Below are 23057 nucleotides of genomic sequence, written 5' to 3'. Positions count from 1 at the left end.
TCGACAGCACATGGTGAAATAATTGTTTTATTCACCTTCCTGGAATACTTATGTGCTAAGGACGTGAGGAAATAATACCTAATCCCCCATACACCTTCTTTAAAGGTTATGCATTAAGTAGTCTAAGACAAGACTTAGTAGTTCAACAGAACAAATAAACATGAGAGAAGCAAGGCCGTCCTAAAATGACTGCTATTCGAGTTATCATAACCGATTTTCCAAAGTGAATGGAAAGCCTTATCAAAATCCACAAATAACTGCGCGCCTTAGCGAGATTTCCAACTTTATAGAGCGTTCAAGAAAAGGTAGACTTGCTACAAGTCGACCGCACGAATTTCTTAGCGGAGGAGCGAGCTTTTTAGGCCGCGAGGCGGCCAAGCGAGCGATGAAGTCAGGGAAAGTTAACTGATGATGTATTAGCCTGCATAGCAGGTGTCGATGGGAGGGAAGGGGAGGAAAAGAAGAGGATTTCCCTTTTCCTGTATTTCCCTCCCCCCCACCCCTTTTTGCGCCTGTCACCTAGGCTAATGATGTCCATCGTGCTGGAATGTTCATTTAAAAGAAAGTTTTACTATAAACAAAGAGAGGTAAAACGAGCTCAGTAGAGAGTCTAAACATTTTGAAAACGCACGAGAAACAACGGTCGATGAAAATAAGAATTCTCATCAAATGTGATAGAAATGTTACAATGCTGCAGTAGCGCACCGCTTCACAAACAGGATATAGTGTTAATTTTTCCACTCAAAGGAGAATAAAACTTATAAAACTAGAACTGAAGCCGTTTACAGTGAAACTGAGATTTCTGCATTGACCCAAAATATTTTGTTTGTGTTATTTGCGTGTCGGAACATTTGGGAGGCTGGGAAAGTTTTGGTTTCCATCATAGTAATGATTGCTTTATAGTTGCCTTAGAAACTATCAACCAATGACAAATGACCCTCGCGGACAGTTCGAACCCAGCCCGCCAGAACATCTGAGTGGCAAATCGTATTGGATACGTCTTTGAAAGAAGCTAGACGTTGCACTCTTATTATTTCTGGATTTCAGAAGCTTTCAAAAGGGAATGAACGTTTGATCTTACAAACCTATTTTGTACAATCCACTTGGATACACTTCATGATTCGTAAGTGAGCTATTAACCTATGACCGCTAAGGGCTTTAAAACTGCGTGGCCCAAAAAAAGACACGTATGTAACGTAAAACATTTTTTTCTTAAATGTTGTAGTTAACGATGATCTCTATCCCAACAAGTGCGTGCATTAGAGTAAAATGGTTGTACGCTCGCATCACTCGCCGCGGGTTGAAGGCTCAAGCCGTACCAGCGGCCTGTCGTTCTCTCTGTTCGCGGATGCGCACGTACATAGGTTCATTCAAAGTGTCGCGGGCACGTCCTGTTTTGGGATGCGAAGGGCCAAGTACCTGAAGAAAGAAAGACAATAAGGTCCCGGTCACTGATTAAGCACAGAGCAGTTAGAACGGTAGAAGTGGGTATACTCTAACACGACTTGGCCTGAACACTGAGATATAACGACTGGCTTCCACTGTGAAAAGAACCGTATGACTTTTTAATGTCTCCAGTCTAATCTTTCATTTCGTTTTCTTCTTCCTTCTCTTTTATTCATTTTTAGTTTAGTTTTGTTTGTGTTGGTTGTTACCTTCTTGACTATTCGCAACTGAATTGTATCAGCATAACTTTAAACAAGAGAAATAGCATGGCCCTTGTCAGAGACCGTCTTTTGTTTGTTTGGTTGTTTTTCCCCAACATTTAAACTGGAAAGAACAACTTCATAAATTATAACATGTTCAAGAAAGAATACACTTCTCATCACTCCTTAACTCTGGGGCCGTTTCGCGAGACGTCCCACCGGCGAGAAGCAATGAAGGCGGTTGTATTAGCAAGCTAGAATACACCACATCAATCATGTTTACCTTTCCTATCTCTTGAAGCTATTTTAAAGTCTAGGCAAACAGCACCCACCTCTTGACAAGTCTCGTGCCACTTCACGAAGTAATCATAAGCTTTCTGGTAATCCCTGTTGTCTTCATAAAGGATTCCAATATTGAGGTATAGCCTTAACATCAACATGTGCTTCTCACCGTAAGTTTTTAAACACAGCTCAAATGATCTGTTTAACATCTGCGCAAACCAAGGTAAGAACAATGAATAAACAACAGCTGTAGTTCAACTATGAGCTTGGCAATGAATATATAACGTCCATAACAGGATATAAAATGCAAATGAAACTACGTGTCCAGCATCCCGACACTTCGGCCCCGTCCAAAAAAATCGGGACATTTTTGAAACCAAGTATTTTGTTCCCTGGCTTCGTCTGCACAGGGCCCTAAACTACTTTACAGAGCACTTTGAAAGATGTGGTTTCGGTGGGCGAATTCACGAATCCGCGTCTTCCGGTTTCGGGGAGCTGATTTACATATCCGCACCTTTTTGAAACCACTCTCCAAACAAGTGATTTAAGCGCCGTCCAAACGAATACGGAGAAAAAGAAATTCGGTTTCAAAAATCTGCGCATTTGTGTGGAAGGGGTTAAATTGACTGTTTTTAAGTGTCTCCCTTTCTCAGGAGAATCATTTATATTTTAGCATTTTGATAAGTCAAACTCACACTTTGGAATGGTTTTCCAAAAAACAGATCACTAAAAAAGCACATACCTCTTCTTTTTCTTTGAAGTACTTTCTCGCACGTGGGTTTATAAACGATTTGGTCATAATCGCTTCTGCCATATGTCCCATGTCACCGTGCTAGACGACAAACAAAATCATTTTTTATTAAGTCTGCAAACTCAGAGAATCAGAAAACATAAAGGAACAATTGAACCTGGGAATACCGTTCTGACAAACGAATCTGGGACTCAAACCCAAGACCGTCGGGTTGCGAGTTCGAGAGTCACAAGGCCGAGCTAGAAAAATCCGGATTATTTTAGATTCTTATAAAGTTTGGAAATTTTAAGATGAATTTAGCAACTTTTAGAGCCAAACAAATGTGTACAATGCGTAAAAAAGCATTTAGAGATCGGAATTTGGATAAACAATGTTATTGTTGGAGCTGTTAAATTAAGGTATTAAGCTATATTAGAAACCCCTTATGAGTTTCTGGCTATATACAGTATAAATGAGTGATCAGAGGTATTAAGCCTCATGGCTTCATGAACAGTGGTTTTACTATTCAATTATCTTTCCCACAATGTTTTTGGCCGTACGTTACCGAAAAAAAGACGCTAGTCACTCTGGACATACGTTATCCACAATAATTGTTAAGGAGACAGCCTGTTTTAACTTACAATGTTCTTCAAACTTTGATATTTTGGTCAAAAGATTGGGGTTTTTCGATAAAATTTTGAGATTTTGAGAATTTTTTTGGAGATAATCCGGATAGATTTTTGGCCGCAAGGCGACTTTTCCAGAGTCGGTCACGATGCTAGCCTCCCGCAGTACTTAGACGATCGTTTGGTCGTCACGCAATTCTCTCCAAAGAGAGTCAAAACAACATCTTTGTTACCAGGTTACCAGGGGTCAATTAAATAAAACTTTTACATGTGTAATTGATAAGTGACGTTGTTGTTTTCAGACTCCAAAACAATGGCTACACCTGTAAATTACACTTGTTAAAGTTTTATTAAATTGACCCTAGGCTGCAAAGGCTGTGACGTTTCTGCAAAATTTACCCTCATAAAGATGTCGATTGCTTCATCTATGTACTTAAAACAGTCTCTCCGTGTTTGTTCAGCGCCTTCCTGCTCTAAATCCGCCACAATGCTGAGATGATGTGCGATGAGTATGTCAATCATTGCTGTTTTATGCTGCAAGAAATAGTTCAAAAAAAAGGCAACGTTCAAATGGAATAAAACCGTTTTGCGATAATATTATTGTCAACTAAACTGACAATTTTAGCCCGAGAAACCAGCCGTCATTTTGTAACACAATCACTGGTTTCCCCGCGAAATGGCACCTGAGGAACGAGCGCAGAAATTCCATACTAGAGAGATGAAGATTCACGTTTACACCAAAAGTGGCGTGAAACTACTTATTTTTTAGTACAAGTAATTAACAGTTAACAACAATTAAGGGAAAACTTGGTCACGTGGTACAAATTCACCCTTGCCGTTTGACGCTAACGTGAATCTTAATCTCTCTACTGATGACGTGTTACTACCTCGATCTCGGTAGTGCTTCTGATGGCTTTGCCCCAAGGGAAATTTGATTCAACCAATCAGAAGCACAAACCAGATCTGGGTGGTGAGACGTCATCAGTATGGAATTTCTGCACTCTTTTCTCTGACGTCATTTCGCGGGGAGTTTGGCAGAAACTTTTTTCACACAAAATTATTGTCACGGTTGTCACACAAGATTTGCCGTCTTCTTTCCTGTACAAGAGCCTGCTACGGTACTGCTTTTAACCCTTTCCTAAACTTTGAGTCTGTGGACAAATATCTGTGGGGTGACAATTCAAATGAAGCTTCTTTGACAGTACTTTCACATGGTGCTACTTGTTTTTCAGCATTTTACAAACTGAAATTTTGAATTTTAGCTTCTTTTAACAGTGAAAGGGTTGATATTAACGATATGGTTTGTAATGAAGGTGGTTCTAACTTTCGAGACGGGGATGAAATGCTTAAGTAAGAGATCAGTCTTCACAAGTAGTTCTAACATTATTTTGTAAGTCTGAATCATTTTTCAACGTACCTCGTGTTCTTCTCCACTTAGCTGTTTACGATAACTCAGCGACTTTTTACAAAATTCCACGATTTCCCTGTCTTGCTCCAGCTGATCCATTGTAACGAAATTGTAATTCTTTACAACCTACAGTCAACAGGCTCGCATCAGTATCCATGCGCTACGCTACGCGAGTCAGAGAAAACATTACGAAGGCTAGTGCTTTAAGACCTTAAGGAAACTATAGTTATATTTCTTGCACCAAACGGTCGGACCTAATTTTTTTTAGCTATTACGAAAGGAGAATTAAGTCTTAAAGTTGTATCTTTGGCCTGGAATAAGGCCGTGCATCCATAGCTTCTTTGAAGCGGACGAAAAACGGCTCGGTATAGTCTATACTTAGTGGGCGAAAACATGTGTAATTTTAGCACCTTATGTAACAGACAATTATATTCTGGTCGGTATATTTCAGCTCAGTTTGTTGTCCGTTTTATAACATGTCTTAAATCATTTTCCATAACTACTGTGATCTTAGGTATCTGCTTTTGAAAAAAAATTTCCCGGTCTGAATACCGGAAAAGCAATTCTCATCCAAAACCCCGTGTACCGGGACACTGTTGATCGTCACACATTGGCCTTGTCACCGCTTAGTCCCCGCAGGGCCCGGAATGAGGGGAAGGGAAGGGGAGCTTGAGATTTACACTGACTGGTGCAGAAACCTTTTTCCCTAGAGAGGAAAAAGAGGAAAAATAAGCTTAAGGTTAGTGCCATTACCTCGCTCTTAGTTTTGGACATAAGTTGATAAATGTCGGCTAGTTTATCGGTTCTAGCGCCCAGACTTTCCTCTTCTAATTTGAGAAGGTCGTTCAACATCTCATGCGCATCATTGTACTGTCCAGCCTGAATTCTGAAAAGACACAGGGACACCAGACATTTATACTTGGGGATTTAGCGCCAAAATAACAAATGACATCCATCATTTCGATTGTTAGCCATGCCAAAAAACAAAGGAAAACAAAATTTCGATTAAGGGTAACCAAGACAAATACAAGTGTCAATATTTTTATAAACAAAACTTACAGAAACATGACTACCATCTCAGTTCTCTTGGCAACTTCCTCAAGTGGTGCTTCTGAGTCGCGCAATACTTGTAACGCCTCCTTATAAAGAGCAGAAGCGGTAGCATATCCACCAGCCTGTCACACAACACAAATAAATTCGTCACGTAATGCACGACCTGGAAACATCCACTGTTAAAACGCAAAAGAAAGGTGAAGGATAAAATGTGAAAGTTTTGAGGTAATCCCTCGTTTACCTTTTGCCATGATCTGAGTAGATCAATACTGAAGTCTTCGGAAAATAACCGTTCAAATACTTCCCATTCCAGCAAGCATCGTGTTAATCTGTTGTTATCCAACAGCTGTTCAAGATGATATGGCAGTTCCTAATAAGAGCGAAACGTGCGAACACAGAAAATCAACCTCAAAATTGCAAGGGTTCGGTTGAGTCAAGCACAGGTACCCCAAGCTCACAAGTGACCATCGTTGTAGCGTAACAGAACTAAGGGTTTGTTTGGGCATATAAGCGATCGTTATTTTTGAGTCAAAATAGCAGTACAGATACTCAGTTTTATTTTGTTGAGATCGCTAAGTCTCAACAAACGATTCAGAAGCAAGCAATGAGCAAAGGATATCTTCCACACAATTTAAAAGGTCCTGAAAATTGCTTTTTGTTGGTTTGTTTCTTTGTTTGTATACGTCGAACAAGTGAATCTATTCGGAAACAAGTGCCAGATCTTACTACCTACCTCCGACTTTCGATCGTAATCTTCGCTTCCTTCAAAGAACTCAGCATGTTGTCCATGCCAGAATGTATACTGATGTTTCACGTAACCTTCAGACCCCGTGAAATACCTTTGGAAAGTAAGAATGACGCATTTGACCTAAGGGTCGACTGCAACAACGAGAGTAAGAATAGACTGCGTTTGAGGCATGATTTAAGCCAAATATAGGCTGTGGTAGACAGACTAATCGTACAGTACTTGTGTAGCCCGTATTTACTGGCAACAAAAGCTACCAACTTCAGCTCACGCCGGGCAAGCCTCAAAGGAAACTACATCGACATATTTATAAATTTAAGCACAAGACGATACTCTTGTTCTTATACTTATATCGCTTGTGTAATTAGATGAGGGAGGAACTTTAAACAACAATTGCGAGTGACCTTATGATTCATTAACTGTTCAGCCTCATGAAATGTAATCCTGATCTTGATTGTTCTCGGATTCATGAACACCACTAAAGTTTTAAAGACACCAACTGAGTATTGCTCGGCTTAACAATCAGAAGCGCTTCGGACACGCAATTCGCCACTTCATAGACGCGAGAAGTAAACTGGAGCCGAAAGGCGTCCCGCAATTGTTTCTGGGATTGTTACTAGGTATGATTCGGTTAGCTATTGGCCAATCATTTCCTTGTCCTTTGAAACAATCCCAGAAGTCTTTGCAAAAGTTAACTCTCGTTGCGAAAGTAGCCGATAAAGGCGACTGTCCCAGGTTCTTTTCCAGCCCTTGACCGCCATCTAGATGAGATAATTTTTCCCCTGTTATTCCGGGTTCAAATTCTAGGCCGTGATTGTAAATTGCCTCCTCCTGGCTGCCTCCTGTTATGTTCTATTTGAAAACTTTGTTTCTAATTACCTAATTGGAGTGCCTGTCAACTGGCTGGAAAAGCTAAGTTTTTAAAAATAAAATTTCACTTTTTATAGTATCCTGGATGGCTTCTATATGGTATCAGGAAAACTCAGGGATGAGTAAAAACTAGAAAACTTACTTTCTTCTAACAGCTTTACTGATAGATCTGTGGTAGAAGTCAAGGCGACCTTCGCCCAAGTCTCCACACGGTCGCAGGAGTGGCTTCAGTGCGCGATAAACCAAGGCCCATTTGGCTGCTGGGACAAATTTTTTTTCTTTTCTTTTCTTTTTAGTTCCGCCTACAGTCTTCTTCCGTTCTTCTTCGTCGTCATCGCCGTCTTTCTGTACATACGTTTCATCCACTTGTTTTGAAAGCTTGTCTGCTACTGTCAACTTGTCTGGAGCTGGAATAATAAAAATGGCATAATGATCAAAAGCCTACAAAAAAGACATTTCTATACCCTAACCGTACTTTGCATCTACAAAGAGTGACCGGATCACGAGACACCATGAAATGAGTGACGTTCGACAGGCCGTTACGTGGCCATGTTTTGGCGCTAAAAGTAAGATATTGGTTACATATTTCGAGTGAGAATGAAGCTCTACCATAGTTAAAATGAATCATCTTACTCTTCGAGTCAAAATAACGCTGAAAAATTTGTCCGTATACACTGTATCTATACCGAACAAACTTGTAGTTATTCGAAAGCTAATTTACAGAGCTTTACATTTGAGGGCGAGGACGACTGCGAGTACAGGATTTTACTTAAAAGATTTTTCGCGTATTGCCGAGAAAATGTTCAACCCGGAAAGCTTCATTGTACTATTTTTCACCTAAAAAAGTAGTGCGGTTATTTTTATTGGAGAGGGTTTAAAAAATGATTAAACTTCTAAAATTTGATATTTTGCTCCCGCCACGACATTCTCGCTAAAACTCGTACTAGAATGACGTGTGACGGTGGTTCACGCGTGAGCAATACTCAGTATTGAGAAAATCTCGTAGTTGTATTCGTCCTCGTCTCAGAATCTAAAGTTCTCTAATACTTATTTACAATAAAATATGTGGAAACTAGAATCCTGGGCTTTGGAATCCTTGAATTCCGAATTCAGCTCAAAAAATCCAGAATCCCAATAACCATTGGAATCCGGAATCCGAGGTCCACTGACACGGAATACAGCATCTGGAATCCGGAATCCAAGCGTCGAATCCAGAATCCAAGACTGTCTTGGATTATTTTACACGGGGCGAATTTACCACCACATTAGGTCATGTTTTTCTGTTGCGTTAGCACTTTTAGGGAGAAAAGGAGTTAAAAGTCTGAAAATCAACTACAAACGAAAACTTCTGGAGAAGTCGCAAGGTTACCTGCTTCTGTAGTCTCAGCCTTTGTTACTGTTATCTGATCAGATTCACCCTCAACGTAGGGGGGAGGGGTAAGCATGGATTCTTCAGCCAGCATTTGAAGAAGTTCTGTTTCTAACAAACCATGACGTGACGTCTCCAGTAAACATACAGTCGCTACTACAATCTGTCCACCATTCTCCTCTTCAAACCGGGTCAGCACTTGTTCTTCCAAACTAAAACATTAACAAAAAACTTTGGAATTTGCTCCTATTCTTTGACTACTGCGCTTTCTGATATATTCGGTGAGGAAGCTTTCTATTGGGATCACTCGCGCGAGGAGAGAGGAAACCGAGAATACTTTCAAAAAATTTTTTCTTTAGACGAAGTCCAGGTTTTAGCAGTGTGTGAATCGAAACACACTGCTAAATCTACCAATCATACAGCTTCCATTTTTAAGTCTAGTAGTACAGAAGTACCTACTGATTTCACAGCAAAAATCAAGAAAGAAACCCGAATTACCTAATTAGATCGTCAGAAAGGCTTGCAATCTTCTCGTCCATTTTATTGAACACTCCGTAAACTCGAAGCTCCTCACAAGCCAGTGTTAGCCAAAGAGGGTTTGCAGATCCTTCCTTCTCTAATAACATAGACATCTGTCTCTCATCCAGCCGCTTGTTGTATTGCCGCAGAATGTTCTCGACAATAAGCTGAGAAAAGGGAAAAAAGAAACGCTAATTATTACGAATGACCTCCAATGACGAGGTTTTTCATTGTAAGAACTTCTTCGTGTGTACATACATAGTTCTACAGTGTTAAAGTACGATAAATCTCTTTGGCGCGCCCTATTAAGGGCCAGCATTTCCCAATTCGATGCAAAGGAGACCTCAAAGGAAGATTTCACTGCTCCACACACGATCCTCTTTTACCAACACTTCATTCATTTTATTTTTCTGTTCCTGAATTCGAAACACATAACACAGCCAAATTTGATTCCTTATTTTGGTCACCTTACTGTCACAAATAGAGTCCCGCTCCCTTTGGCAGTACTGTCATGGTGTGCAATCCAGTTTTCAGTATTCTACAAAATGAAGCTACAATCAAGGACACTCAACTTGGGTCACGCTGCTCTAGTACCTGCCTTTCTCCCTTCCAATGTTGTTTTGTAATGGTTTTTCGGTGGAATTGTCCAAGTTCGAGCACAACATGCATTGAAAGAAGGAGGGAAAAGGACTTCGAGCATAGTTTGTCGACGTTATTCCTTCAATTGACCCAAGTTCTAATGTCACGAATTGTAGGAAAGTTGTTGACTTTGCCTTCTTTTGGGAATATAAGAATCATTGAACGAACAGTCACTACTACAAAGAACTCTAACTTAGGAACGGTGAAGACCTGTATTTATTCATTACCTTTCTAGAATGATAATCCAGTTGACCACAGGTGATTTCATGGGGTCCAGATTTATAAGATCTGAGAAGTCGGTGACATTCAGTGTCGTTTATCATGGACAGCACAACCTTGACATTAGGAGAGAGATTCTCAGGAAGCCAACGGGTTAAATACTGGATTTTGTCATCGTCCATCTAAAAATGCAAATAATTGTGTTGGAAACAACAATGTTAAGAATCTTTAAGCAACTAGCAGGATCGTAAGAGCAAATAAGGAGCGCTTGTTTTAACTCGTCACGCCTATGATTTCCTAGCTATGATTTCCTCAACCATGCAATGCAACTTAAAAGATTCTACACCCTTTGACTACCTGATTGAATAATGGAGTCTTGTGAGACGGTTCTAAGATGTTCTACCCTTCTTTCCCGTCATTTTTTTAGCAGTCTTGGCATCTCTTTTTGATACAGAAAATACGTTTTATTTCAATCTTTTGTGTTTTTGGTGAGGGCCGCGCCCAGATAGGAACCCATATCCGCTACACCTCGCCGGATTGGTTGACTCAGTACGGGTGTGCAGCTTAATCTTGTAGTTTTAATTGGATTGTTTAATACCATAGAGGTACTAGAAAAAGGTTATTTTACGCGCTGGTATGTTAAGCCTCAAAGGAAACGATTGCGCTTTTCGTTCCATCTACTCTCTCCGACAGACCAAAAAAAAAAGGGAATACTCGCGGGTAAAAAAAACATCATTTACAAAATATATCTGTAATTTTGTACCCAAGAAACTCCAAGGAGCCCCTAAGAATTTGTTTAACAAGTCTTTGCGAAATATTCCCAGGGTATTAATAGAGAGGAAATTAGAGTTCCAGTCTAAATCCTTTCAGAGTAAGAGAAGAACCACAACAACAAATCCTACACACACAGACATCTTGACAGACGAATATCCCCAGGTAAAGCGATGCTACTCAATGTAACTTGTGTGAACTGTACCTGATTAATAGCATCCACAAACACTACACATGGCTTAGTGTTCTTATTGGACAGAAGACTGTTGGTAAGTTGAACAAGGGAGTCCAGGTCACTGACAACATCACGCTAAAAATCAATAATAAACTCATTTTAGTTTCAAATGTTAAAATCTATTCAGAGTTCATACTGTAGAGATTTCTCACACAAACCATTACCGCGTTCCTTAATACCAAGGTCAAAGTTTGAGCTTGTAATGGTGCTTACGTGAACGGCTTTTGAATAAGACAAGCTGTGGAACTTTTCTAGAGGCAACATTGCCTTTGATACTGGAATTTTTATTCGGGACCGGGGATTTCCCTTGGTTATTTGAAGTATGAGCCCGGAAACCAGTCGTTTCGATAAGAATTCAAACACTGAAATTGCTAAAACATTTCGCTCACTTCAATAATAGTTTCCCCGTAAACAAGAAAAACATTTTGGGTACATATTCTTCGTTCTTTAAGAAGTACAAATGTACATGGAGCTGAAAAAACTTGTATCGAAACGACCCGAAAACGTGAGCCCTGAATACAGCTGTACTTTGCTTAGACTTAAAGACTACACCAGGAAATTCAAACCCCGGGGTAGTTTTGTGATTTTGCGCACCTGTACTTCAAAATAAAAGAAAGCTCTACTAAAGGTTCACTTGTTTTTTGACATGATTCACGTCTAGTAATGCCCGAACCACTCTAGTTAGACTGTTGACACTGGCAGTCCTCTACTTTCCCGTAAGATCGGGCCGGGCCATCTTAGCTTCAATTGTACATGTACCTCGGGGGTTAACTGTCCCCCACCTCCTAAGTAGGCGAGAATCGGAGAATTTGAAACCAACATGGCAGCCCGTAAGGGTAGGTACTCAATCCCGACGATGTTACGGGAAAATAGGGGGCTCAAAAAAGAGCTTGCACAAGGGCTTTGGGGGACTGTTCTCATTTTACTCTAGCCAGCCCTTACGTTAACTTCAACCATGTCATTTTATTAGATGCAGGTGGTTGAATGGTGTATAATTCTGCTTACCTTGGATACATTAATTTCTCTGGACAGTCGTTGCAAAAAGAACGCTAAATCAGTAGAACCAGGAGTGGCACCAACAAAATGAAAAAACACCTTACAATTCCTGCCAAGAACAAAGTACCATTCACGGTGTTAAATTTCATTCAAAACAATCTTACAAGGAATATTGCCGCTACAAATTTTACTTCTTTTTGGTACAAGTTTAAAATGACCTCTTGGACATAAATTAGTCAGAGTCAACAAAATAGCATCTCAAACTATTCAGTAACGTACTGCCGTAAATACAAGGTCAGGAACTGTCATTAGGGACCTTACGATACTACGACGACGACGGCATCGGAAACGTCAAAAAGCCATAGGTTCAATGAGCAAAATGACAACTCTCGCCTTGCGGACACCTCGCTATTACGGACAGCGGCTGAATCCCTGGCGAAAATTACAGACACTTGACTGAAACAAACTCTCGCTACTACGGACTTACGGACACCTCTCTCGGTCCCGGCAGCACAATTTTTTATTGTTCAAACTCTCATTATAACGGACATCAATCCGCATCTTTCGACATTTTGGCAGAATTATCTCAACTTTTAATTTATTTCTTCCTCGATCTTCTTCTCTTCGTCTCTGTCACTTTGATTCCCATTTACCATGATCCTTGTATGAAACTGCCGTACTTGCAAAAAAGTCATGATGAACTTAATGTACATTAATTGGATTTTCAAGTACGGTACTTAATGGTTTTTCTGTACTACAAATTTTTCAGTGACTGTTTTGGTGAATGAAAGGGAGATGCAAGTTCTGTTCTCTTACGGCGGATTTGTCTTGTTTGTAATTAAAGTTCTAGCGTTCTTTATATGCGAAAACTGCACTGCAATTGGTTCTGGAGACAATGTACAATATAAATAAAGGTAATTCCTCTAATATCAAGAAATATTTTCTAGCACCCCGTTATTACGGACTCTCGCTACTACCGACACTAATCCGCGGTCCCAGGGGCGTCCGCAATAACGGGAGTTGACTGTACATCACGCTTTTTGGTAAATTTGTTTGCCGTTCCTGTACAACTACATTGTGAAATGGCCAAACTGTAAGTTTACTTGAGAACGGGAACGGCAAGGCGACAAATTCTACCACGTCTGTCTAAACTCAGGCGTGGTCTCCTCTCTTCAGCTCCAACATAAATTCCCTTCTTTTCAGTAACTGGGCGACTTGGAATAATCGTGAAAACGTTTGAAAGGATACAAAGTCTTCTTTTCAACAACGTTTTCATGGACGTCGCCGTTTTCGGATCGTAAGGTCCCTATTATAGTGTTTTTCTTGCCTTAAAAGTATTAGGCTGTGAGTAAAGTCTTAATTCTTCTTTTCCAATTCTCTGGAGTAGCAAGCGTAATACAGTACATACATACAAAGGGCGAGCAGCGAAACCACAAGCCGAAAGAAACAATCTTCTTTTTTCCATCTCGCCCCAACCCTTCGTTACTGACGTTGTTACACTGCTACTGTAGTCAAATTCTTTGTAAAACAAGGAAAGGGAAGACTTCCCCAAAATTCCTTACTTTTTCCCCATAAGCTCTCCTCTTTGAGCATTGTCCAAAGCATCATTTGCACTCTTTGCCATTATAGCTGATTTTCCTGAGCCTGCATTACCAATGAGCAGCAGTGGGGCATTGGACTGGTCATTCATTATGTAGTTACGTATCTGAAAACAGAAGGTTTCCTTTGCTTAAATGTTCTTCTGATAGAGCTCAGTATATTTTCAAACTGCGTAAAACATGCAATGACAAATTAAACATTTGAACTATTAGAGATGCGGAAGGGATGGCATGAAAAATTTTTACGATCATTGAAATTCCCCTACAAAAATTCATATTTCAGAAAAAAACATGATGGGAAGAATAAATTTCCAAGAATCTGAACACATACTGAAACGCACCAAATAGCCAAATTCTACCTTAATACCACACACCTTTTCCAGACAGAATTAAGAAATTTATGCATATAAACAACATACTTTTAATCTGGTAACATTAAATGGCAATCAACTTACTTCTGCAAGTATTTTATCTCTGCCAAGAACCACTTGTCCACGAGTATCTAAAAATGACTGAAAAAACAACAGAAAAACGACGAAATTTTAGCGAAACACAAGCATGCGACCGGCAAAGCCGCGAGCCGCGATAAACGAGGCTGATAATCGTCTGGTCCCAATCCCTTATTGTAACATAACGTCGTGATTTGCAATCGCGCTGGCTGAGATAAGAACTAGACGGATTTTAAGAGAAAAGGCGCACTGCAAGCAGTCTAATAATCACTCCACCTCATTGCCTGAAAAAGGCTAATCAGTATAAGCTGTCGATACATAGCCTGCGTAGCAAGCGTTTCCGTTTGGTTTCGGAGCAAAGAAAGACCGAGGAACGGGATTCTCGGTTTTGGCCGCGCGAGTCTTTGACTCTCGTTCCTCGTTCTTTGCTCCTAAACCGCACGGAAACGCTTGCTGCACAGGCTAGTCTATACATTGTGTCTGCACTTAATAATTTAACGGAAATAATGCAACAAAACATGTTTCCAGTAAAGCCAATGGTGGTAAAGCTGAACATTACCAGGTTATTACAGGTATCCTAAGGGCAGGGCTGTGCTCCAGCAGTGCCTGGTGGCTCATAGCGCCTAATTTTTGCTCTTTTTATAAAATGCATATACAGGGAACCCAGGATTTCACAGTTTCCAAGCACTGCACCCCCTTCAATTCTTCTTAGAGCACAGCCATTACGTGGGAGGCTGGGTAAAGCTCTGGCTTGACCAGGGGCCAATTTCTCCAAAGACCTGAAAACTTTTTGGGCCTGAAGACAGATTTTAATATCACAACCTGTTGAATAGTAGCACAGTTCCTAGCCCACAACACCTGTTAATTTTGCTTTGTTAACTAATAGTTTCATTGTATTACTTTCAAAATTATATTGAAACTTTGATCTTGAATGCAAACACAACAAGCAAAAAAACATCTTTTGGGTTCCAAAAAGTTTGAGGGACTTTCAAGAAACAGGCCCCAATAAGGTGTTTAAAAACTGGTAAGATCATGCTGAAGGTGCAGTTCAAACCTCATGTGCTGTTTTTTGTGCCTCCAGGGGATCCTCAGGTGTTGGGTCAAGAGGATACTGGTGCTCAATGCGATCACGGAAAAATTCAAACACCTATCAAACACAAACAATATCATAAATACTTCCTAACTCATGTCTGAATGAATGTTCCGTAGCCGGGTGCAAAGAAAGTTAATTAGTTTTACAACTTGCCATTCAGGCCAACTCAGCTAGCATATACTAGACCAGGAGTCATTTTAACTAGCCCGAAATATTTTTTAGATGAGCAGTATTGAATACAAATCTTCCATAATTTGAATTTCAGTTAAGAACAGAATTCTCAAGCCTGATAGCAAAATCCACTAGCCTTAGACTACTGGACACCACTTTATTTGCACGCTAGTACCCTGACTCCAATTCTCACTTTTAAATAAATCAATTTACTATATAACCATATATCTTCACACAAGAAAAGATCTTCATTGCTACGCCTGCATAATAAATCGTGCCTTTCACAGAAAAAAGAAAATTAAAGTGAAATGGTTTGGCATTTCATTGGTGTTTATAGGACATTACATGGCCGCTTGGAGATACAAAATTTCTCTTCTCATGTTGAAATATTTTTCAACACGAGAGGAGAAATTTCGTATATCCAAGTGGCCATGTAGCATCCTCTATTTCTTCTACTTGTTTACGCAGGGTTCATTTGAGGGGGTTACTTATTTTAAACTTTTTACCTGCACATACAGTGTAACACAGTAATAAGCAATCTTTCTCTTTATTCTTTGATATGTTGAAAACGACAGCACCATTAAAAAAATATGCCACAAAATGTAGTTTTATTTAAAGGTCATGTATGTCTACTTTTATTTGAAATGTAACTCAACAACAACAAAAAAGCAACAACAATAACATGGTCAAAACTTCATAAGCACTAGATTGTTGTTGGGAGGGTGTGGTGCTTATTGACTTCAAAAGTAAAATAAAGCAACATCTATTTTTGGGTGGGGTTTGTTGAAGGGTCATACTCTTTCAAGAATCTAGGATGCAAGCTTATTATTAAATCTTCTACAGAATAGCAGTAATTTAGCCTTTTTCGGTATTTTTTGCCTTACCTCTTGTATTCCGTCAAAGAAATACTGTATGAAATGAGCATGCATATTTCATGCATATTACTTGGTGTTTTGCAAAAGAAAACTTTGCACGTTTATGTCTGAGACATTTCCAAGTTTTCAAAGGGTAATTATCACATGACAATTACTGGTACTTGAGACAAAGTTTCACCATGGTAATCAGCAGAAGTCTTTACCACTTCATGGCCGCAAATAAGCACTTTAAGCTTTGAATTAAAATCTGGACATGTACAACAAATTCGTACGTGCTAAGGCTGAGCTTGGCCATTTTTTAAATAAGAGGACTGCTTACCACTGACCAGCAGTCATTTGAACCCAGAACAGACTATGAGATAAGTCTACTTACTTTGTACTTCACTCACTCAGATAATCGAATCTCTCTTTTGCCCACTGTTTATTTTTTATGTTTACATTTTTTTAAGCTTCAATTTTTATTTTTATGTAATTCCTACTCACTGTTTTGTAAAAAGTAGTGTCTGAGCCACTTATTCCTTTAAGTCTGACTTCCCTCTCATCTCCTAATGCTGCACTTTTCTGAACACTGGATGGCTCACAGTCAACTTTGTAGTGAACAAGGTTTTCTCCCTGTAGAATTTTTAAAAGTTAAAATGAAGTTAGACCAAGCTAGGGAGAAAATGGAATAATAATGTGTTAATACTCTGCATGATGCCTTGCTCTTCTTGGAAACTCTATTGCTATTGTTATCATCATCATTATTACTTCCTTGTTTTGCAATAAGTTCTTCCTACAGAGTACCAGGAAGCTACCAGTTTCCCTGGGAGCTGCATTGGTAAGAAGGAAGGAGGGGTCATTTTCTACTAATATAACCTCCTATTTAATAACCTAAAGAATTAATTATACCACTAGACAGATACATACAGGAAAATGCTCTTTCAGTGCTTCTTTGAGCTTTTTCATCTTTTCTGTACATAAATCATTGCCGTCTACAAATGCATCTTTGATCTCCTCTGGCAAGGTCTCAGTGAACTCTGAATCTCTGATTAAAAAAAGTGCTGAAAAAAACATTGTACAGGTATAGGCATCAATACATAGAAACTAAACAATATTACCTGAGATAGAATCGTTACTTAAAGATCTCATGCTAAAGCAATGTATGTAGTTAAATGTTTACTTAACAAAACATGCCAGTTGAGACTGGTATTTAGTTTATCCACTTATAATAAACTAAAGAAAGGCCAGTAAATATCACAAAAATATCCGTAGCATTCAATTGTCTTGAACATCACAATAATATTGCCTACCATTAGGATTGCATTGTCTGAAGGCTCCATGAACAATTTCCATCTCAGTGAGTGATAAGCCATAAACCCAGCCATATTGTACAGCTAAATTGTACGTCAAGTCACCAAATGTTGGTATCCACCCTGCACGGGCACTATATATAAACAAAGACATGCAGGTCAGAGGGATTTAATATAAATTATCAGTAAATTGAAATCCATGCAAGTACACTTAAAAATCAATTTTTAAAATTTGTATCTATTTCCAGGGTTGTCACTAAGATTTTAAGTTGCCGGGTAAATACAACAAGTAGGCAGGGAATCAAACGGCTAGGGATTTCTTTTTGTTCTATTTTTCTTCTATTTTCCAATAAAAGTAGCCAGGGGCCACTCTCTTAGTAGCCGGGAAAAAAACCCGGCCCCCGGCTCTTAATGACAACTCTGATTTCAGTCAAAAAAGAACAATGAAAGTACACTTGATTTCAAACTGACCAACATAATAATTATTGATTTAGAACAAAATGGAGGAGAGGTAATTTGCTATTGCTTCTAAATAATGTACTTACCAGTTAAGATTAAGAAAATACGGAACCACATTATCTTCATAACAGCGATCCAATTCACCAAGACAAATCTTGATTGTTTCTTCAGTTGTAGAATCCTTGGGAACTCCCTAAAGAGAGAAAAGATATCATAAGCACTTTAACAAGTAGAGGGAGCTTGGCCCTGGGAGAAGTGAGTTCTCAGTAAGTTATGTATGGGGATGTCCCTACCTGAGGACAAACCATTTACCTGAAATAATCAGGGCTTCTGATAGGTCGCTGAAAAAAAGTCAAATTTCGCGGAATTTTTAGGGACAAAATCACGGAAAAATCGACCAATTTCGTGGGAATTTTCAGGGCAAACTTGGCCAGAAAGCAATCGGTAAAAATATGGCGGATTTCGTGGTTATTTTCGGGCAAATTTCGCTAGAAATCGATCGAGTTTGCACTGATCAGACCAGAGTTTTTAATGTTTTTCTACCAGAGGTCATCATTTGCTCTTTCAACAACAATACGCTCCAGAAATGAACGAGTGCAGGCAAAGCCGTTAACATCATGGCTAGTGTCCAGTTTTTCGCAACATAATCTATGCCTGGTAGTTTTGGAACGTTGTTTGCATGTTTCAGTGACGAAGTTTTGACATAAATTTGCAAGTTTACGGCAAGTAAATGCCCCCAGTAGCTTAGACAAGTTTCAGAATTGCTGTACAGACATATATTTGATAAGATTTCTACCGAATTTCGCGGTATTTTGCATGTTTTTGTGAATTTTGCGGGATTTCGTGGGTTTGCCTGAATTTCGCGGCTCAGCAACCGCATGAAATACCAGAAGCCCTGAATAATCCACTCTTCTTCACACTTTAAGTAACACATATTACATATTACATGGATGCTGCTTCTTATGTCTTTGTTACAGACGAACCTCCACTAGGGCCACCTCTCTGTCACTTTATTTTGTCCCAGCGGACAGTCCATACATTGACTCTTATTTATAACCCTCTCTACAATGGCAATGGCCACTAACGCGTTTCCCTAACTGCCTCAACCATGGCCAGTTTTTTTCCAGCAACTGATGAAAAAGTTAAGAATGGTCATGAAATTTGATCCATATGGTATGTTAGCCATGGCAAACATATTTTGATTTTGTTTATTTATAATGCCAGTAGGCATAAATTGTCTACGATATTTCTAGCAAATGTGGCAAACCTTGTTCGTTTTGTCTTAGAATATTTCGTAAAACCCTCATGAACTCTATCCTCAATTGTTATTCTAATTAATTACCTGCCTTAATTAGTATATGAAGAAATACTAAATATAACAAAAATATATTCTTAATTCTGTTTGTAATATTATTGCATTTTATTCCAGGGGTCATCCACTAGATTAGCCTTAAAGTTTGCTATTTGGATGATCCCAACTCACTCTCTGCATTGTTGTTAAAATTTTTCTTTTATTCCTCCATTGTACTGTGTTAAGTTGCCTATGTAAATTACTAATTATGTCATGTAAAACTGAGCTAAGTTTAATAAATCATCTTGTCTTGTCTTGTCTTATGCACATTTCAAACATTTTTATTCAAAACATAATTCAAGCTTTTTGTGCATTTTATCTCTACATATTATTCATGATTGGATGGGACACTGCACAGTAATCATGAAATTAGCACAAAAAAGATGTTGTGCTCCCTAAAAAAAAATTCTCATTTTACACCCCTACCTCCCCATGATGGCCACCTCTCCACAACTGCCACTTTTTTCTTTCCCTATAAGGTTGCCGTTGTGGAGATAGAGGTTTGACTGTATAGTTTTAGAGAACTTTTAAGTCATACAAAAATTCTGAAAGACAATAACATTAATTATTTTATTAATCTTCACTTACCCATCTTAAGTCACATTCCACGAGGTGAAGTTTTCTCTGCTCACACCAAAGCCGTAAATCAGGAAATACCTGCATGAACATGACATCATCATCAACATCATCATTACCTCGTTAGTTGATAAAGAAGGTTATCTATACAAGGAGGTAGCTTAAGGCTGATTTGGACGCGTATAGATGCAAATATGCTCAATTTTTTTTTTCACAATACCATGTCTACATGTTCTACTCTTTATGAACAAACTTTTCATGCAATGCAGGGGCGGATCCAGGATATTTTTTAGGAGGGGGTGCACTCGTCTCTTGCTCTACTTCAACACCAATAAACCACATAATTTTTTTTTTTTGCAGAATACCAGTTGTATTAGAAAAACGCAGGTCATCTCAGGGGGCGGGGGGATGCGCACCCCCTGGACCCTCCCCCTAGATCTGCCCCTGCTATATTGTACAAAGTGTTCTTTTTTTCTGGTGATCAATATCTTATGCCTGGCCACCATTTGATGATTTTGATTCACCACAAGGCAACTTTGAAAGATATTGAGCTTAGAGCACTTTGCTTTGCCTGACCCATATTTAACAAATTATTCCATGAGTGCACATTGGATACGAGATGGTAGATGTCCAACAAGTGCAAGTGGAATATTGCTTTATTAAAAACGACCACAAAATATTGAGAATTCTTCCCGACTTTGTTTGTAAAAACAACCAATTTTCAGCTTGTTTTTAATTTTGAGCAGACGGATACAGTTAGCATATTCGAAAGGCATGGTATAATGGCTCATATACTATGATGGCTTGGCCAATCAGAGCTCTAGAATTACATTATCCAATGACTCAGTTTTCAATAATACCTGATATCTGAAGGAACTCACCCATCCTTCCCTGAAGAGAGGTTAAATATCTAATTTCCAAGTGGTAATAAAAGGATTATATTTTCTGTGGAAACCCATGCACATGCGCTTAAGTCTTTTTTTTTTAGCTTATTACATGTATGACTTTCAATAGCCTGCGAACTACAGTTAAAAAGCCAACTAACATTTGTGCTCTTTGCTACCACACTGTATCAGTCATCTTAGCAGACCTCTCAGAAGACAGAAGTTTACTTCAGCGTGTTATAAAAGTTTCACCCAAAAAGAAATAAACGAGTGGAACAAGAGCTGAAAAAGGCATATGCTCTCGCAGGCTAGGTCCTGTATTTCAAGGTTTGTTATTTTTTACTGTAATAATGATTGACAGCAGCAAGAATGTAATAATATTATTATTGTGCAGTTGACTTTTTAACTTAAATGTTTGCATGTTTTTTAAGGTACAGTAAAATGAGAGGGTAAAATAATGTCTTAGACCTGAGTACAGTATTTGCTACCCAAATGTATCAGTTTTACCATGTATCTTACGAACAAAGAAACATGATTGAGGCTTGATCTGAGACAGCATATTAAGGCTCTAAAATATTTCTGAAGGCATAAATAAAAAATAATAATAATATAATCTGCAAGTTAATGCGATAATATATGGGTTTAAATACTTCTCCAATGCATTCAAAGATAGGTTTATTTTTTGGTGACTAAATCGCTTTTAACACAAGCTCTTGAAGTGCTGACTGATAAACGTGACCTCTTACAAAACTGTAACCTTAAACCATGTTCCGATTTCGGTTTGATTTCGGTTTCAGTGTCTGCAATTTGAATGTATAAATGATTAGAAGTAATTGCATTGTGCGCTTCTATAAGAGCAACAATCTTCCTCGCTGATAAACAAATAACAAGGAAAAACTAAATAAGTAAGCTTACACGTTCAATCTACTCATTCGATCGTGCCATTTTCAGTTTTACTACACCACTAAAGGGGATTGCACTGACCTCTTTGACAAGGACTTCTCTCTCTGCGTGAAAGTCTCGGAAAGTTGAAGACACAAATAGCCTAATCGTTTTCCAACCTCGTCGATTCTTCACCGAATCGAGCTTCCATTCTCTGTTTCTGTCACAGGTCTTTTTAACAACTGCCCACATGTCTTCTGGATCGGAGGGTCGTAATGCTGCAACTTCTTCGTAAGATAGCGAAAAAAACTCACTGCTGTCGATATGCTCGTGCTGGGGTTCGCTTTTCGGTTGAGTTTGAGTCTGTTCGATTCTTTGAGGTTCCGGAGGCTTGACTTGCTCCTCGTCAGCCTTCAAAGGTTTTGGTGCGGCTTGTGGTTTGTGTGCAGTGCTTACAACAGGAGGTCTCGAAGTTCCACAACCCATAGAACTGCAAATCAGAACGTTCGGTCCGTGATAAGTTGCTTCTTTGTGATAAAAGTTTCAACAAAATACCTCCAAGCCGGCCATGTTTGCGGGTCGATCGGAGATCACATTCACGCAACATCAAGCTTACAACCTACTTATCATAAATTTTCATGAAAACAGGGCTATTGATTCGAGGAAAGAGATTTTGTTTGTACCTCCTAATGACTCGTTGCTTGTAGCAACGAGCTGTTGATGAATTATGAAGGAATGAATGCAAGCAAATAACAAAAGCATAATTACCTCTTCTCCTACCGCCATCAGGTTCCCTTTTCGCTATCGCTAGTTTGAGTTTCTCTCGACCCAGTCTTCGCTAGTTTAATAAAAAAACTTCCTATGTTGCGGCGCCTTTTTTAAAAAAACAAACCTGAATATTGAACTTGTCGAATCTGCGTTAAAAATGCCGATGTAGGAGCTTAATTATATTCGATTTTGTATCATAAACAAAAGTTCCTCCTCTCTCCTCTGCATGCGCAGAAGAGCTCTGGGTCGAGATTGGAATTTTAGTAATTCAAAAGCGTGACAGTTGCGCACTTCCGGTGTCAAGGCCGAAAACAAACAAGGGCCAAGAAGCAAACCGCCGCACACCCGTTAAAACTGAAATATAATAATCTGCGAGAAGAAACGGGAACCTATCATAAAAGACCTTACACAAATTAGGGAATATATGTATTAGTGTGTAGTATCGGGGCGGGATATTTTTACTAGTCACGCCGTATTTTGGCGAACCAGTAGAACGAATCCAAATACAAGAGACGAGTAAAAATATCCCACGATACTACACACTAAACCGTCTG

General features: G+C 39.1%; 1 protein-coding gene across 2 annotated transcripts; it reads right to left on the bottom strand.

Moving 5' to 3' along the window:
* Positions 1 to 9: 9 nt before the first annotated feature.
* LOC140928738 (TPR repeat-containing protein DDB_G0287407-like) lies at positions 10 to 22659 on the bottom strand. Of its 2 annotated transcripts, XM_073378519.1 has the most exons (25): positions 22504 to 22659; positions 21838 to 22225; positions 19982 to 20050; positions 18129 to 18235; positions 17584 to 17717; positions 17201 to 17334; positions 16778 to 16906; positions 15210 to 15302; positions 14162 to 14218; positions 13671 to 13813; positions 12118 to 12217; positions 11083 to 11187; positions 10115 to 10288; positions 9228 to 9415; positions 8730 to 8941; positions 7503 to 7767; positions 6479 to 6584; positions 5987 to 6115; positions 5752 to 5867; positions 5446 to 5578; positions 4702 to 4818; positions 3684 to 3818; positions 2671 to 2760; positions 1979 to 2137; positions 10 to 1419 (listed from the first exon to the last, which is right to left on the bottom strand). In XM_073378519.1, the coding sequence occupies exons 2-25, from the start codon at positions 22219 to 22221 to the stop codon at positions 1309 to 1311; spliced, it is 3390 nt and encodes a 1129-aa protein (XP_073234620.1). In that variant the 5' UTR covers positions 22222 to 22225; positions 22504 to 22659; the 3' UTR covers positions 10 to 1308. The 2 variants fall into 2 exon arrangements, with proteins under 2 accessions (XP_073234620.1, XP_073234621.1); XM_073378520.1 differs by lacking the exon at positions 21838 to 22225.
* Positions 22660 to 23057: the final 398 nt, after the last annotated feature.

Source organism: Porites lutea, chromosome 2 (genome assembly GCF_958299795.1).
Source record: "Porites lutea chromosome 2, jaPorLute2.1, whole genome shotgun sequence".
Classification (NCBI taxonomy): domain Eukaryota; kingdom Metazoa; phylum Cnidaria; class Anthozoa; order Scleractinia; family Poritidae; genus Porites; species Porites lutea.
Note: the sequence above shows the minus strand (reverse complement) of the source record. Positions and strands in the feature narration are given on the sequence as shown.

What these genes read in the sequence shown, in the direction of transcription:
- LOC140928738 (XM_073378519.1), bottom strand. Translation starts at nt 22,221, where the DNA reads ATGGGTTGTGGAACTTCGAGACCTCCTGTTGTAAGCACTGCACACAAA. An exon ending in GAGATGGTAGTCATGTTTCT is followed by an intron (nt 5,579 to 5,751) that starts GTAAGTTTTGTT and finishes GTGTCTTTTCAG; the next exon opens with AATTCAGGCTGGACAGTACA. An exon ending in CAATCGACATCTTTATGAGG is followed by an intron (nt 2,761 to 3,683) that starts GTAAATTTTGCA and finishes TTTGTCGTCTAG; the next exon opens with CACGGTGACATGGGACATAT.